Source organism: Passer domesticus, chromosome 18 (genome assembly GCF_036417665.1).
Source record: "Passer domesticus isolate bPasDom1 chromosome 18, bPasDom1.hap1, whole genome shotgun sequence".
Classification (NCBI taxonomy): domain Eukaryota; kingdom Metazoa; phylum Chordata; class Aves; order Passeriformes; family Passeridae; genus Passer; species Passer domesticus.
Window position 1 is genome coordinate 2,735,356 of NC_087491.1, and position 17,119 is coordinate 2,752,474.

Consider the following 17,119-nt stretch of genomic DNA (forward strand, 5'->3'; position numbering starts at 1 on the left):
CAGGATACAGATGATGTCAGCCCTCTGCTCAGAGTTAGGTGCCCACTACTGCTCTCCATTGCCAGTTGCCTCCCAGGACTGTTGGAAGAGTCAGGACTTGGAATGCCAAGGAGACTGCTAGGCTGAGCAGGGACATTCATATTTGAAAAACAAAACTGATTTTATTTCTAGGTTGATTTTTTTTTTTTGCTTCATCCCGCCAACAAGTCTCAATGAGCTTTTGGCAGTCAGATTAAAGGAGTTGTCCTCTTGGAGAGAGATCAAGTCATCAAGTCATCTTCTATATTCACAGAGATGACCCAGTCAGATCTCCTGAGCAATGGAGATGGGTCTAATGCCTTCATTCTTCTCCATTTTCCACCTCTTCTGCACCACTTCCCTGCCTGGTTTAGTAGGCAGGATGCCTAGCATGCCTCTAGTCAGGAGGCTGGGAGCTACTTTGTTTTCCAGAAACAGTGTAGGAAAACAGCCACCAGGCCTGCCACGATGGCCAGTACAAGGAAGGAGACGGCCCCTGCCCACAGGCCGGGCTGGTGGCCCTTGACATGCTGCAGAGCCTCAGCAGGGATCATGTTGGTCAAGTTCAGCATGAAGCCCAGTGTCCACCCGATGTCTGTGTTTGCTGCCTGGGGGGAGACAGCACAGGGCATCACCCAAAAGCACCTCCCCCAGGCACCAGCAGCTTGGTGTGAGGGGCTGAGGGGCACCTCTCCCGTGAGCTGTCTCAGCTGCTGTTTCACATGGGGACCAGGCTGTGGTGAACCTGATATTGCCAGCAGCAGTTGCACAAAGAGCTTTCCTGTCCCCTCTCCCCCAGGGCTAAGGGACACCTGAACATGGATGACTGCTCTGATCCAGGTGTGCCTCTGTGACCTGCACGTGATTTTGGATCTGGGTTTTCCTTCATCCCCACAGTCCTTCCAATTTGGCTGTAGAATCAGTAAGGTCAGAAATACCTTTCAGGTCATCAAGTCCAGCCATCAGGCCAGCACCACCACCATGTTCATCACTAAGCTGTGTCCTCAAGTGCCACATCCACATGTTGTTTGAACACTTCCTGTGATGGTGACTCCACCAGTGCCCTGAGCATCCTGTTCCAAAGCCTGACCATTTTCATTTTAATTTCCATTAAAAAAACCATTGCTAGTACCTAACTAAGCTTCCCCTGGCACAACCTGAGGCTGTCTCCTCTCATCCTGGAAATATTCTGGTCAGGCCATACTCTGGTTCAAAGTGGTCATGGAGCCGCCATCACCTTTCTGATAACATCAGAGACCAAAGTGGCCAAATCCTGCTCTGGTTTTGTCCAACCCCCTAAAATCAGTTATATTCACAGCAGGGAAATGAGCTGGGTCAGAGGTTTGGGGTTAGCTAAGAGAGAGCAAAGCTCTCCTGGGATCCCTGGGGAGCAGTCATGAAATAGGGTCACATCTCTGGCACAGAATGTGGTGTTGCATTTTAGTTAAATGGTATGCTCAGTCTCCTCCAAAATGTACGGTTTATTCCAAGCCTGTGGTCCTGCCCTGAATTATCATGTATCTGTAGTCCCATTGGCCTAAGTGTTATTCCACGCCCACTTTGAGTCTCTCTCTTAAGCTGTGCAAGGGAAAAGATACCCTCTTGGCCCTTCCCTCCCCTAGGCTCTCCCTCTCCCCCTCCCTCCCCCTTCCCCCCTTTTCCCTCAGTAACCATGCTGCTCCCGGGGGTGGGAACCCCAATAAACCCTGATCTAATCAGCCCCCTCAGAAGCCGTGTGGAGTCTCCTTGCCTGCCTGGGGCTACCAGTGAACACACACAGCTCAGGGGGCCCTCCAGGAACTCCCCAGGGTGCCCCCCCAAACAAACTGCAACAACAGAGGACTCCAGAGGTGCTGCTCCTGAACAAGTCCATCCTTTCCTGCTGCCCACACGTGTTTACCTGCCTGCTAAAGTGGATGTTGCTCCAGGTGTGCTCGTTGAACTTGTAGCCATCAAGCAGCAGCGTCATGATGTAAAAGGCCACAGAGCAGTAGGTGTGCAGGTACTTCAAATCATTTGGGAAGCTCTGCACCAGCTGTGAGGCCATTGGGGACAGAGTGCAACAGGGAATGAAAGAGAGGCTCAGAAACCCTCCCTAGTGCAGGGAACAGCAGGGCTTGTGTTCCAAGGGCAGAGATTTGGGACAGGATAAGCACAAGACTCCTGGCTGCCCTTCACAGGGCTCTCACCTCTGTCCAGTTCCTTCTGCAGAAGGACAGGACTGTGGTGTTGACTTCACTCAGAGACTGCTGGCGGGTCAGGTTCAGGAAGCTGAAGGTGTAGTAGAATCCAGCAAAGGCCTGGGGAGCAAGGGAACATGGTGAAAAACACAATTCCTTCCTCACCAGAGAAAAAACCCCGGGGCCCCTCTTGCCTGGGGAGAGTCCTAAGTAATTCCCAGGGTTCTGCATCTGACACCCCCTTGATGGTCTACCAGAAAGTCCCAGAGCTGGCTCACAACCCTGGGGCTGCTCTGGCACTCTGAGCTAGCTCGGGCAGACTCCCTCAGATAAGATCTTTCCGTTTCCCTCAGGGAATGCTGGGACATGGCAGGAGGCAGAAGCCACTCTGAGCACAGAAGGTTTGCAGATAGAACCAGCTCCGAGGAACCCTCTCTCCCCACCCTGTTCCATAATCAGTGGCAGAGGAGACTGCCAGTCTCTGCCTTCACCCTGCCCCAGGCACGGGGACGGAGGCTGCTTACGAAGAACTGTCCCCGCACGGGGGGCTGATAGACCCCATTGAACCCGCACGGCCCCCGCGCCCCGCAGCTGAAGTTGAAGAGTCTCCGGACGGCCGTGCCACACGCGGCTGGGTCCCCTGTGCCCGTCACCGTGAGGACATGGCCAGGCCTGGCTGAGCTCGGCGCACGCACACAGGGGCTGTCGTACAGCTCTGCCACGGTGATGTTCTCCTGGTACCCCCGGGGGTAGCAGGGGTGAAGGATCTGGCCATTCGAGCTGGCCTGGAGAGAGATGAAGCCGTTAATGGGGCTGCAATGCCACTGACACCCTTCCCACAGCCCATCCCAAAAAGCAGCACTACACCCCAGGAGGACTGCATGTACCCCACCTCTGAGCTCCCTGAGCAGCCCTGGCTCCCACAGCACTGGGCTCTGCCTCTGGCCCTGGGCACTTGTGCAGGGACTGTGCTGGGAAACCTCTCTGGGCAGAAATGGAGCAAGGCCAAGAGCAGAAAAACTACACATACACCTGGACTCAGGAAATTACGGAAAATGCCACTGCATGTCAAGATGTGGGGACAAGGCAGCCCTGGCTGGCAACCACCACCACCTTCCACCCAAACGAGGCAAGTTTTTGCTTCCCTAGATAAAACCCAAGCCTCTGCCAATTCCCAACTCTTTGCCCACAGGCACACCCAGCATTGCAGGGGGAGATGTGCCACGGCACTGGGAGATGGCTGAGCAGCCCCCGTGCCCCGTGGCACCTGGTGCAGAGCTGCCAGCAGCATCTTCAGGGCCTGGCTCTGCCCGTAGCACAGGTAGCTGTGGCTGTACAGGGAGTAGTTGGTGCCGTAGAGCCGGAAGAACACGGACGTGTTCCTGTCCTCCACGGGGACCCCGGGCTGGAAGGTGATCTGCGTCGAGGCACCGCCAAGGTCCAGAGCTCCCAGAACCTCGGTGTCCTGGGGATGTTCCCACTTCTCTGCAAACGAGAACTGGCCCAACACGCAGCAAGGGTTAGCCTGAACTGCAGCCACTCCCACTCCCGCTCCCTTCCTGCAAGGAATTTGGGCTCCCAGGGGCACCTTCCACGTGCTCCTGGCTCCCTGTTTTACCCCTGCCTGCCCACATCCTCCTCAACCCACAGACACTTCCAGGGAGCACTGAGGTGCCGCCTCTTGGCTGCTGCACATCTGCTGGGATCCAGGCACTTGGAGCAGGGAAAAAGGAACTCCGTCTCCCGGAGGCTGATCCCACTGCCCTATCCCTGGGAGCCCAAAATCCACCCGTGTGTCAGCACACGAGAGCCAGGGCCAGGCTGAGCTGGACACAAAGATCCTGTTAATCGCATTCATGGGGTGGAATCTGCAGCCCACAGCCACAGGGGACCTTGGGCCGGGTGACCAGTGCCCCAAAGCTCCATTCCTCCCTCCTCTGCAAACAAGGAAAGCTGGCTGTAGCTCAGACAGGGACGTTCTCCCCTCTGCCCCTCCCCTGCCCTCTCCCCAGCTGCACCTTGACCAGGGTCTCCAGCAGGTAGTTGACAGTGATCCAGCCAAAGGAGCCCTCCTCGCTGCCTGTCAGGATCCGGGCTCCGCGGAAATCCACAGGGTACTCCCCAATGGCCTCGGACACCTGGGCCAAGACCTGCTCGGCCTTGCTGCTGTTCTCCTCCCTGCCAGCAAAGGCACAAACACCTCAGGTGCTGCCGGCCCTGGCTGGCAGCTCTGGCAGCCGAGCTGCCACTGAGAGGCTGCCGTGCCCTGCCAAGGAGCTGCTCCCAGACATCTCTCCGGCTCTTCCCTGCCTGCAGGTGGCTCCTGCAACCCCCAGATCCCTCGCCCGGGGCCTCGGGAATCTCCCTAAAAACGCTGCCTGCAGGCTGTGCCGGAGCCCTGGGGAAGTTCACGCCGCCCTGGCACAGGGGGCTCAGCCCCTCTGCGGCTGCTGCCAGGCTGGCGCTGCCGAGGGCCGGGCGCGTCCCCGGGCACGGCCAGCGGCTCTGCCGGACACCCCGTGGCACCGCGGGCACGGCTGCTCTGCCCATGGCCGCGGCCTGGCCGGCAGCTCCCCCGTGGCCCATGTGCCCCGCTGCCAGCCCCGGCCCCGGCGCGGCGCAGGAGCGCCGGGAAGGGCGGCAGGCGCCGGCCTGGCCGTGCCGGTACCTCAGCAGCCGCATGCCGGCCGTGGCCCCCAGGTACGTGGGGGTCTCTCGCTGCTGCTCGGCCGGGACGATCTTCATGGCCCTGTCCAGGCAAGGCTTCAGGCTGGCGCCAGCCCCCGCGGGGTCGTCTGCGTAGCTGGAGATGCCGGGGCCTGCCACAGGGAACCGGTGATGGAGAGAGCCCAGCGCCACCCTGCAGGGATGGCACAGCAGGGGACGTGTCCACCTAGGAATCCCACTGGTCTTTTTTGTTGCTTGCCCCAGGTAGTCCCGACCTTGCCAGGTCCAGCCCTGACGCCTACTGGGAGCTGCAGTTGTGGTCTGGCCACACGCCCCGGGAGCTGCAGCAGCTCCTGCTGCGGGCACAGCGGGACGGCGGCGGGCTGGGGATGCTGAGCACACGCCTGATCCCGGGGAGGCCGAAGTGCAGGGCACGGCCTGGCAGTCCTGGAGGATCTGGGGACAAACACAACTGTTCCCCATTTCCCTGAGAAAGGGGTAGGGTGTACTGCACCCTGCTGCAAGGGCATGTGTAGCTGATAGGCACACAGAGGTGACCTTGCACAGCCTCTCTATTTTTGGAGGCTGGCACTGGATCTGAGAACCTGGCATGGTCCTGCAGTCGGTAGGGACAGGCTCTGGAGTGGAAATCTCACTCTTTATCTTCCCGCGAGCTTTGACTGATGACTGCCATGAGCCCAAGCAGCCCTTACGTTACACTTTGCCCTCACCAGACCTTTGCAGTTAACCAGTAACCGCCATGCTGCCGCTGCCGCGGGGGACAAGAGGGCAAGGTGAGCTCTGAACCCTCTTTCCCTTGTCCAGGCACCTCTGCCCTGGCTTGGTGGCCTTTGCTAGCTCCAGCCCGGCTTCACGTACCTATTTATCTGCTCCTAGATCTGCTCTCTAGAGGGGGCATTTCCTCCAGAGAGCCTCGTCCTTGTACCAAAGCCTGAGAGCACTTTTGCAATAGGAATACATGCCTCTGTGGGTATTTGGAAATGCCCGATAAACACATTAGCATTTATCACACCTGGCATGAATCAGCTTTGGTGTGAGGAGCAGCCATGCAGGGCAGCACCCTGGCTGGCCAGCCCCGGGTGAGCTGGGCGTGGAGAGGGAGGGCAGGTCCTGGCACTCACCGGACACAGAGCAGGCCTCCACCTGGGACACAATGCCAGTGTCATTCTCCTTGTCCGCGGGCCACCGGTAGATGTAGAGGGACGTGTGTGTGGAGCCAGCATCAAACACCAGACCGTACTGGGGGAGAGGGGACACGGGGTGTCAGGGGAGCAGACCAGCGTCACCTGCTGCAGAGTGAGTGAGAGAAGCTCCAGGAGAGCCATCGCAGCTCCGGTGGGCAGGGGAGCCTCGAGTGGCCAAACAAGACTGGTGGTCACCAGGACAGAAAAAGTCTGGTAGCATTGCAGTTACCAGCAGTGCTGGGGACAAGGATCCAACCCAAGCCTCTGGAGCTGGCAGTGCTTTGGGATGAAAAAGTTGCATGTGCTGTGGGGCCAGGCACAGTGACCAAATTCAGCCAGACCTGCTCCTGTCTGTGCAGGTTGTTGTCCCCATGTTGGTGACAAACAGCACAGCCTGCCTGAAACCCAGGCAAAACCCAACACCCAACGGTAGCAGCAGCCCAGTGAGAGCTGTGCTCCTCCCAAGGACCCTACCTTGGTGCTGGGGGGCAGAAACACATCCTTCACATCCACAACGCTCAGAATGAGGGCGATGACGCTGCAGACACAGGTGGCTGCCAGGAGACTGGCAATGGCCTTGGCTTTGGAGCCCATTCCTCCTCCAACCTGCAAGGACAGCCCCAGCCCCCAGCTCACACATCATGGATGGGTATGGGACTTTCCCCTTCCTGACAATGAAGCCATCCTCTGGTGCATAGCTGCTCTTAGCATGGAAGAGGATAATATCCATGAGCTCCTCTGGACCCATCCCAGTAGAGTTGTTGGCAGCCTCAAGGCTGGGACACTCTGCCATTCTGAGCATTCCTTCCTTGGAGGATTTTCAGTACAGCATTTTTAGCCCTGCCTTCTCACCTGCAGCCCCTCAGGTCCCTCTGTGCCTGGACCCCAGCCCTGCTCAAGCTGTTCCCTGTCTGGCAAGTCAGCATGTTCCTTCACAGCAGCATCACTGAGGGAAGCCCAGCTGTGGCTAGCTGGAGTTCCAAGCTGGAAGCAGGATCGTGGCCTGGCAGGGTATCAGTGTGACCATCCCCCCGGGGCCACATCCCTCCAGTACCCACGTGCTGCCACCTCAAAACCCATCCCACAACACTTGGGACCAGGTCACATCTGTTGCCCAGCAGGCCCAGATTGTCCCTGAGAGGGTCCTCTCCACCCCAGGCAGGGAAACAGCATCTCCAGCTGTGTCTCCTGCCTGATCCAGCTCTTGCTGATGCCACAGCAGGTAAGAGCTGCACAGGGACAGTGTCCATGCCTGCTGTGATCCCCACAGCTCTCCTGCAGCCCCAAGGGCAGGCAGGAAGGCAGAGGCAGGAAGCTCCTGCTTATCTGGGCACACAGCCAGGTTGGAATGACCACAGCGATTGCCCTTGGGGACTGGAGCACTTCCCACTTGTGCATCGAGAGCTCAGCTCCCAGCAGAAACAGCTCTCAGACACTCCTAAGAAACTGCAGCAAAGCAAAGAGTCTGGTTCCCTGTGACAGCCTCTGCACAGGCCAGCTGAGACATCCATGTGCTCAGCACCTCACAGCTGGTCCAGATGTGCTTTTTCAAATGCACAGCTCTCCCTCCTCCTCCTGCACTGCCCTGCCTGCTGCCTTGAGCCACATAGGAGCCTGCTGCATCCTGCTGAGGCTGACCTCGCTTCATACTCCAGCTAAAAACTGTGGATGGCCTGAGAGCCCTGGGCACCAGAGGTGTAGTTTAACCCCACCAGTGCTTTGGGTGGAACCTGGAGCTGTCACTTGGCTACACAGTTCTCCTGTGAGTGCATAAAATCCCTGAGAAATTCCCCTGCCCTTTTCCCAGGTCAGTGGAAAGACCTTTGGCAAGGTCAAAGGAGATGCTGATTCCCGTTTTGGAGTTAGCATCTCTGGCAATGAACAAGGGTGACCAATCTCCTGCACAGCATGAGATGCACAACAATGAACAGCAGCTGTTCTTTGGGCTCACGTCATGGGACATGGGGCTATCAAAATCCCTTATCAGACCTTGTCCTATAGCCAGGAGCCTTCCCTCTTCAATGGCTGTGAAGAGATTGTATAGAATCAACTGATAAATCCCTTTCATAGAAACAGGGAATCATTAAGGACCTCTTTGAGATATTAAAGTGGTTATCGATTCAAAGTGATCTCAGACTCAAATCATTAACCCAGTACCACCAAGATAACCACTTAATTATGTCCCCAATTGTCATATCTGCAGTCCTACCAGCCCTGCTGGGGTTTGCCCAGTTACAACTGTGCCGTTGGGATGTGATTCATCTGCTCCAGGTAACAAACAAAGCAATGGGAAAAGTCTACAGCCCAGCCTACATCCTGGAAATTCTGTCCCAGGCACTGTGAAATGGAAGGACAGAATTGGTGACAAATTGCACTGTGCTGCTTGTAGGAGAGGGTGGGAAATGGGCTCCTCCTGCTCTGCTAGGGACTAATTCCTGTTTTGACTGGACAGGGGGCAACACCCAAAGGCAGCACAGAGCCAGCTCTCCCAGGCAGGAGAACAGGGCACAGAAAGGGAGTCCAGAGGGTGGGAAACAGGGTGAGAAGCTGATCGATCTGGCTGGACTTTCTGTGGCATCCTGGGCCTGGCTAGCTCCAGTACATGCTACCACCCATGTGGGATCAGGAGCAGCAGGACAGGAGTGGTGCTGATGCCTCCAGAGCTGCAGAGGAGGCACGACGCTGCACGGTGCCTGCCCATTTCCAGGTGTGGAAAGTTTCCAGCTGTGCCCAGCAGCTGGAGCAGGGCTGCAGTTGTTTGTGTAGGGCTGGCCATGACAAAGGGCTTGACAAACAGCTGTGGGACATCCCCCACTCGCAGCATCCCTTGTGCACAGGGAGCAGAGCCTCAAAAATTGGGGCAAAAGGCTCAGAGCCACTGCTAGATCTAAACTGCCCATTGCTCAGGACAATGTGGGGCTGAATTCCCACCGGGCACATTTGGGATTCAAAAGCCAAAAGGGCTCTGAAGGTTCTAAGAGGGTGACTGTGGATGCCAGGAGCATCCTTGCCAGGCAGAGCAGTTCCCTGCACCCCACCTCCCACCAGCGCTGGGGCTTGGCAGTGCCCTCCATGCCTGGTCCCTGTGCCCTCCGTGCCCCTCTGCCCCCCGCACCTGGGAGCCTCGTGCGGCGAGCGGCCGCCCCGGCCCTCTCGTCCTCCCCCACCGGCCCACGGAGCGTGTTTCCCCCAGCACCGCCGCCGCTGCTGCGCGGGGCCCGCTCCCAGCCCAGCTCCATGGAGGGGCAGCAGCCCCGGGCCCGGCTCCCCGCGCCGCTCACCCTTTGGCTCCGGCAGCGCCGCGCTCGCCCCGGACTCAGCGCGTACCTGGAGCCGGGAGCCCGCTCCTGGGACAAAGGCTGCCTCGCCGGCGTGGCCCTCCCCTTGGCCCCGGACCAGCAACCTGCCCAGGAGAGCGCTTGTCCGGGAGGCAGCGGGGCTGGGGCTGGACAGCCGGGGTGGAAAGAGCATCCGGGATTAACCACTTCGCTGCTGAAGGAGCGGCACAGCCTGGCGCGCTCAGCCCGGGCGCGGGGGGGCTGCGCTGCCCGCGGAGATCAGCGAGGGGACAGATAGATCCCAGGCAGCCCCTGCCCCCGAGCCTGCGAGCGCCTGGCGCCGGGGGCAGCAGCTGAGCTCCGGCAGCCTCAGACACCCTTGCCAGACCTGTGGCACAAACGCCGTGAGGGGCCGAGCCTGCCCTGTCACCCTGCTGCCACCCTGCTGTCACCCAGCTCTGCGGGACCCCCACTGTCCTGCTGCAGGCCGAACCAGGCTGCAGCGGGGCTCGGGACAGAAACAGGAAGGGTCTGGCAGGTGAAGAGCTGTCCCCACAGCCATCCACATGGGATCCATCCCCACAGCCATCCACATGGGATCCATCCGCACAGGCAGGCACCGAACTGTCCCCACGGTTAGGGAGCCACCCCCATTGCCAGGGTCCTGTCGGTCCCCGTGGCCAGCACCTGCCCACGGCCAGAGTGCCGTGGCTTTGGGACAGTGCGGGCAGGGAGCGGGCACGGTACGGGCAGAGATGCAGGCAGGGGGGAAACAGAGTGCGGGGAGGGAGCAGGCAGGGGGACAGGCAGGGAGGGAACAGGCAGGGGGGAGCAAGCAGGGTACAGCCAGGGAACAGGCAGGGAACAGGCAGGGAGCAGGCGGGGGGGCCGCGTGTCCGGAGCGGGCAGCCGCAGCCCCGAGCTCCCCGCTCTTTCCGCCCGCGGCAGCGCCCAGAGCCCGCCCCGGCCGGGGCCGGACCCGGACGTCCGAGAGCGGCTCAGCTTCGCTTTCGCTTCGCTCTGCTCCGCCGGGGCGGCGCGGGCCCGGGGCCGGCGGGGAACGGGCTGTACCCCGATCGCCGCCCCACGGAGGGACGGAGAGGGCTCCGGGCACAGGTACGGGACGGTCGGACCGCGGCAGGCGGCAGCTTCGCCCCTGCCCCTTCCCGGCGCTCGGGGCCCGACAAGTTCATGGTCTCCCCACTCGCCCAGCTCGTGTCCCAGGGGTCATTTGGGGGTGGGGGGGACCATGAACTACAGGGAGAAGGGGATCCCCGGAGGGGCTGGAGGCTCGGGGCAGAGGCAGGCGGCTTGGGGCTCCTCTGGCAAAGTATCTTCCTCTTCGCAGACATTCCCAAAGACCCCCCGTAGATCCTCCCAAAGACTACCCCTCACTCACATCCTCCTCCCAAACACCGTCCCGCTCCACAGACCCGCCTTCCAAAGACCATCCCTTCCCCCAAACCCTCCTCCTAAAGACCCTCCCTCCCCACACACCCTCCGCCCAAGAGCCGCCCCTGCCCACAGTCCCTCTCTGCAGACCCTCCTCCTAGAGACCACGCCTCCGTGCAAACTTCCAAAGACCATCCCTCCCCAGTGACCCCTCCCCAGTCCATCCCTTCCCACAGACCTCCCCAGAGCCCATCGATGTCGTCGCGGCTGCTCAGGCCGGTGGGCTGGTTCTCGGCGGCCGTGCTGGGACTGCTGACGGTGGTCGTCTTCGTCCTGGTCCTGATCCCGGCAAAGGATGCTGTCCTTCCTACCAGAATCAAAGTAGGTGTCCAGTGAGACCTGCGGGAGCCTGGGAATGCCACCAGCCCCTTTCAGCCTGGAATACTTCCATCAGACCTGCCTTCCTCCCAGCTTGCAAGTTTCCCCATAACCAGCCCAGCTTTTCAGAACTTAACCTCATCAAGGTGGCACTGGGCAGATCAGCCTTCCCCAACCCACGGTCATGGCTGCCTGGTAAGGATGGGAGAGAGAAGTGCAGCCTCCTCTCCACAGCTGCTCCACCTGCCCCCACAGTCACTCTCTTCCCTGTTCTCAAACATCCAGGTCGTCTGTTGGGTTCACACCTCTCTTCCCTACTACTTTCTGCTAAAAAATGTCAGGTTTTGTGCAATTTGCTAAAGGCCTGGGAGCAGGCTGAGCCCTTGGGGCCATGCCCCGGTGCCTCCCTGCCCTGCGGCTCACCCCGCTGACCTGCGCGTCCTTCCTGAGCTGTGGCTTGCTGAGTGGCAAACCCGGGGCTGTTAGAGGTGGAGCAGGGCTGCTGAAGGGAGGGTGATGTGCAGACCTCTGCTGCTCACGGTTGTATGGGGGAAGCAGGAGCAGAAGCTCTCAGAAACCCCTGTGGCACTTGGTGCAGCCCCGAGCCAGCTGTGACCCCGTGTCCCCTCTCCCCCAGTACGGTCTGGTGTTTGATGCTGGCTCCACACACACGTCCCTCTACATCTACCGGTGGCCCGCGGACAAGGAGAATGACACTGGCATTGTGTCCCAGGTGGAGGCCTGCTCTGTGTCTGGTGAGTGCCAGGATCTGCCCTCCCTCTCTCCCAGCCTCCTGGGTCACTGTCCCAACCTCTCACAGCACCGTCACTGATCCAAGTCTTTCAGCCTGCTCTGGGCAGAAGGGAGATTGTCCTGTGAGGAATCACAGGAAAGGGTCGGGGTTGTCTGCATCTGAGGCAGCCCTACAGTCATTGGGAGGTGCAGAGGTGGGGGAGGAATTGGGCCCCCACTTAGCTCAGATCTTGCAGCCAGTCCTGTCCAGACGTGCATCACCTCACAGCTTGGGATCCTGGATGTGCCCTTTGCTCCATCTCCCCTGTTAGAGGTCCCTTGGCTCTTACCACATCTGTTCAAACCTTCTTTTGTTATGTGCAGCTTTGTGTGCCCACAGGGCCTCCCCAAAGCTCAGCACAAGTCCCGGAGCAATCCCCACTCTCCACTCAGGTGGGGCCTGACAGCTCCTGGGGCAGCAGTTTGCATTTCAGTATCTGTGCAGCTCCAGAGCGAGCAAGGCTGGGGCTATGGCTGGGACACCTGGCTGTGTCTGAGCAGGCCAGTAGAGCTCCCTGGGGAATGGGGGGACACGTCCCCTGCTGTGCCATCCCTGCAGGGTGGCGCTGGGCTCTCTCCATCACCGGTTCCCTGTGGCAGGCCCCGGCATCTCCAGCTACGCAGACGACCCCGCGGGGGCTGGCGCCAGCCTGAAGCCTTGCTTGGACAGGGCCATGAAGATCGTCCCGGCCGAGCAGCAGCGAGAGACCCCCACGTACCTGGGGGCCACGGCCGGCATGCGGCTGCTGAGGTACCGGCACGGCCAGGCCGGCGCCTGCCGCCCTTCCCGGCGCTCCTGCGCCGCGCCGGGGCCGGGGCTGGCAGCGGGGCACATGGGCCACGGGGGAGCTGCCGGCCAGGCCGCGGCCATGGGCAGAGCAGCCGTGCCCGCGGTGCCACGGGGTGTCCGGCAGAGCCGCTGGCCGTGCCCGGGGACGCGCCCGGCCCTCGGCAGCGCCAGCCTGGCAGCAGCCGCAGAGGGGCTGAGCCCCCTGTGCCAGGGCGGCGTGAACTTCCCCAGGGCTCCGGCACAGCCTGCAGGCAGCGTTTTTAGGGAGATTCCCGAGGCCCCGGGCGAGGGATCTGGGGGTTGCAGGAGCCACCTGCAGGCAGGGAAGAGCCGGAGAGATGTCTGGGAGCAGCTCCTTGGCAGGGCACGGCAGCCTCTCAGTGGCAGCTCGGCTGCCAGAGCTGCCAGCCAGGGCCGGCAGCACCTGAGGTGTTTGTGCCTTTGCTGGCAGGGAGGAGAACAGCAGCAAGGCCGAGCAGGTCTTGGCCCAGGTGTCCGAGGCCATTGGGGAGTACCCTGTGGATTTCCGCGGAGCCCGGATCCTGACAGGCAGCGAGGAGGGCTCCTTTGGCTGGATCACTGTCAACTACCTGCTGGAGACCCTGGTCAAGGTGCAGCTGGGGAGAGGGCAGGGGAGGGGCAGAGGGGAGAACGTCCCTGTCTGAGCTACAGCCAGCTTTCCTTGTTTGCAGAGGAGGGAGGAATGGAGCTTTGGGGCACTGGTCACCCGGCCCAAGGTCCCCTGTGGCTGTGGGCTGCAGATTCCACCCCATGAATGCGATTAACAGGATCTTTGTGTCCAGCTCAGCCTGGCCCTGGCTCTCGTGTGCTGACACACGGGTGGATTTTGGGCTCCCAGGGATAGGGCAGTGGGATCAGCCTCCGGGAGACGGAGTTCCTTTTTCCCTGCTCCAAGTGCCTGGATCCCAGCAGATGTGCAGCAGCCAAGAGGCGGCACCTCAGTGCTCCCTGGAAGTGTCTGTGGGTTGAGGAGGATGTGGGCAGGCAGGGGTAAAACAGGGAGCCAGGAGCACGTGGAAGGTGCCCCTGGGAGCCCAAATTCCTTGCAGGAAGGGAGCGGGAGTGGGAGTGGCTGCAGTTCAGGCTAACCCTTGCTGCGTGTTGGGCCAGTTCTCGTTTGCAGAGAAGTGGGAACATCCCCAGGACACCGAGGTTCTGGGAGCTCTGGACCTTGGCGGTGCCTCGACGCAGATCACCTTCCAGCCCGGGGTCCCCGTGGAGGACAGGAACACGTCCGTGTTCTTCCGGCTCTACGGCACCAACTACTCCCTGTACAGCCACAGCTACCTGTGCTACGGGCAGAGCCAGGCCCTGAAGATGCTGCTGGCAGCTCTGCACCAGGTGCCACGGGGCACGGGGGCTGCTCAGCCATCTCCCAGTGCCGTGGCACATCTCCCCCTGCAATGCTGGGTGTGCCTGTGGGCAAAGAGTTGGGAATTGGCAGAGGCTTGGGTTTTATCTAGGGAAGCAAAAACTTGCCTCGTTTGGGTGGAAGGTGGTGGTGGTTGCCAGCCAGGGCTGCCTTGTCCCCACATCTTGACATGCAGTGGCATTTTCCGTAATTTCCCGAGTCCAGGTGTATGTGTAGTTTTTCTGCTCTTGGCCTTGCTCCATTTCTGCCCAGAGAGGTTTCCCAGCACAGTCCCTGCACAAGTGCCCAGGGCCAGAGGCAGAGCCCAGTGCTGTGGGAGCCAGGGCTGCTCAGGGAGCTCAGAGGTGGGGTACATGCAGTCCTCCTGGGGTGTAGTGCTGCTTTTTGGGATGGGCTGTGGGAAGGGTGTCAGTGGCATTGCAGCCCCATTAACGGCTTCATCTCTCTCCAGGCCAGCTCGAATGGCCAGATCCTTCACCCCTGCTACCCCCGGGGGTACCAGGAGAACATCACCGTGGCAGAGCTGTACGACAGCCCCTGTGTGCGTGCGCCGAGCTCAGCCAGGCCTGGCCATGTCCTCACGGTGACGGGCACAGGGGACCCAGCCGCGTGTGGCACGGCCGTCCGGAGACTCTTCAACTTCAGCTGTGGGGCGCGGGGGCCGTGCGGGTTCAATGGGGTCTATCAGCCCCCCGTGCGGGGACAGTTCTTCGTAAGCAGCCTCCCTCCCCTGCCTGGGGCAGGGACTAGGGGAGTTGGGGGCCGAACCCCGGGAACACTGCTCTAGGTGTATGTCTGAGTAGTGCCAGCCCTGGGAGCTGGGTTGTGCCTGGCACATGGAGACACCGAGGGTGCTGACCTGTGTGCCAGGCAGCCCCAGTGCTCTGCTCTCCCAGCATCATTCCATTCCCTGTCCATGTGGACAGCATTCCCAAGCTCCCTCCCCCAGGGTCAGTGCCAGCACCTGCAGTGATGGTCCCCCTTACAGGGACCTCTGCATAGGGGTGGGGGGCATCAGTGGCCTGAGTGCTTCACTAACCTGTCATCTTTGGTCTCACCCACAGGCCTTCTCGGGGTTTTATCACAGCCTACACTTTCTGAACCTGACAGGAGGGCAGTCCCTGAGCTTGGTCAATGCCACCATCACACAGATATGCAACAGCAGCTGGACACAGGTGAGATTCTGTCCAGGAGAGCATTTCATGTGCACTGGGAAGCCTGAAGGCTCATCCACAGCCCATCCTCTGCTGTGCTCAGCTGCAGAGAGCCAGGAGGAGCACAAAGGTCTCTGCACCTGGAGAGAGATGGGCCTGAAGCCCCCCGGGGTCTCTTTGCTCTTCCAGTCTTTGCTCCCAGCTGCACTGAGGGGCTGTTTCCCAGTGTGGGCACATCCAGCACTGCTCTGTGCCCAGCCTCCCCCTGTTCTCCTGCCTCTGCAGGTGCAGGAGTTGTTCCCCACAGCAAGCAGGACCCAGCTCCGTGATGCCTGCACAGCCAGCTCCTACACCCTCACCCTCCTTCTGCAAGGCTACAAATTCAATGTCACAACGTGGCCTAGCATCCACTTCATCCGGCAGGTAGGAGAGTGTCCAGCAGCCCCCAGCTTCCACACTTTGTGCCATGAAGTGCCTTGTGCCCACCCTGCTGCTGTTGGGGAGGGGGGATACCAGGGCAGCACAGCCCCGCTGCCCATACCCAGGGCAGCTCCTGAGCTAAGCTCACACAGCTGTTGTCACATCTGCCCTGGCCCTTTGTGCTCTCCCCCGTTCATGTCACTGCTGGATCCTCTGCAGCCCAAGGTGGGCACAGAAATGGTGATTATGGAGCAGGACCTGGGGGTGCAGGCTCTTCTCCATTTTGCCTGGTACTTTGCAGCCTTTCTCATGCCTCTTCCCTGTCTGTCTGCACAGGTTGCTAACGTAGATGTGGGCTGGACTCTGGGCTACATGCTCAATCTCACCAACATGATCCCCTCGGAGCCTCCCACAGCAGTCACAGAGCTCCCGAGAAGCATCTGGATAGCAGCCACAGTTCTGCTGGCCATCATGCTCATCCTCACCTTCTGCCTGCTCACAGCCACGTGCTGCCACAGAAACTCCTCTATGGCCTATGAGCAGCTGTAACAGCGCCTCCTCCAGAGGCTGCCATGAGTCCTGCTGCCACACCTCTGCAAGGAGCTGCTTCCCAAGAACCACCCCTGTGTGCCCAGGGGCCACGGACTTGTCCTGGGGGGCCCTGAGTCCTGGCCTGGTGAGCTGGAACTGGCACAGCTGTAAAACACCCTCCCCATAGCTGTGTGCTCTGGCTCTCCTTTCCCTGCAGTCCAGGAGGGAGGGCTTGGCCATGCAGGCCAGGGGCTCAGCCCTGGGGCCTGGGGACCAGCGTGCTGTGGGGGGGCTGGAGATGGGGACTGAGGGGGTCTGGCAGCAGTGGGACTGTCACAGGGCTGGTTACAGCCCACAGCAGAAACCCTTGGTGGGACACACACGTCCTGCCCCATCCCATGGCCAGTGCCAGCCCCCATGGCCAGGGTCCATGGCTTTGGGGATGTTTGGGGTGCTGGCCTGGTAGACAGGGCTCTGCTAGGACTGGGTAGCCCTGTGGGGGGGATGGCACAGCTCCCTCCTCTCCTGCATGAGGTTCCTCTCCAGTCCAGCTGCACCCCATGCCTGGCAGACAGCTTATCCTCCCTTTCCAACACAGGGTGACTTGGCAACACTGCTGGGTCATGGCAGAGGCAACTCCTGTACATTTTTGGGAGTCCTACTGGCAGCCAATGATGGGTGAGTTGAGACACCTCCTCAGAGAAGGAAAAGGCCTCTCCTTGTGCTGTGTTGGCTCCACTCTGAGGTCCAGCAGACACCTCAGTGTCTGCAGGGACACCTCCCATAGATTCATTGCCTCACCCCTGAGTCTCTGTCATCACCAGCCCTTACTTGGGAGACAGAAGTAATAAAGTCACAATGATTTGGGAGCAAAGTAGCAGGCATTTCCCCACGTGCTGCCTTTTACAATGTTTATTTGGG

General features: G+C 60.4%; 2 protein-coding genes across 8 annotated transcripts; one reads left to right on the forward strand and one right to left on the reverse strand.

Annotated features, from left to right (window-relative positions):
• Positions 1-135: 135 nt before the first annotated feature.
• On the reverse strand, positions 136-9,689 carry ENTPD8 (ectonucleoside triphosphate diphosphohydrolase 8). 4 transcript variants are annotated; one of them, XM_064393472.1, is made up of 10 exons: positions 9,398-9,680; positions 6,545-6,676; positions 6,008-6,125; positions 4,867-5,017; positions 4,217-4,376; positions 3,466-3,696; positions 2,723-2,983; positions 2,208-2,318; positions 1,919-2,053; positions 136-626 (listed from the first exon to the last, which is right to left on the reverse strand). In XM_064393472.1, exons 1-10 carry the CDS (start codon positions 9,539-9,541, stop codon positions 435-437), a joined length of 1,635 nt encoding a protein of 544 aa, XP_064249542.1. In that variant the 5' UTR covers positions 9,542-9,680; the 3' UTR covers positions 136-434. The 4 variants fall into 4 exon arrangements, with proteins under 4 accessions (XP_064249542.1, XP_064249545.1, XP_064249544.1 ...); XM_064393475.1 differs by having other exon boundaries at positions 2,894-2,983; positions 9,398-9,678; XM_064393474.1 differs by having other exon boundaries at positions 9,352-9,471.
• Positions 9,690-10,332: 643 nt separating this feature from the next.
• Positions 10,333-17,075, forward strand: LOC135283066 (ectonucleoside triphosphate diphosphohydrolase 8-like). Of its 4 annotated transcripts, XR_010348976.1 has the most exons (11): positions 10,333-10,464; positions 10,977-11,121; positions 11,756-11,873; positions 12,511-12,661; positions 13,152-13,311; positions 13,832-14,062; positions 14,545-14,805; positions 15,158-15,268; positions 15,533-15,670; positions 16,004-16,343; positions 16,797-17,075. XR_010348976.1 is itself a non-coding variant. In XM_064393487.1 (10 exons), exons 2-10 carry the CDS (start codon positions 10,996-10,998, stop codon positions 16,214-16,216), a joined length of 1,509 nt encoding a protein of 502 aa, XP_064249557.1. In that variant the 5' UTR covers positions 10,333-10,464; positions 10,977-10,995; the 3' UTR covers positions 16,217-17,075. The 4 variants fall into 4 exon arrangements, 3 of the variants coding, with proteins under 3 accessions (XP_064249557.1, XP_064249560.1, XP_064249558.1); XM_064393487.1 differs by having other exon boundaries at positions 16,004-17,075; XM_064393490.1 differs by having other exon boundaries at positions 14,545-14,634; positions 16,004-17,075.
• Positions 17,076-17,119: the final 44 nt, after the last annotated feature.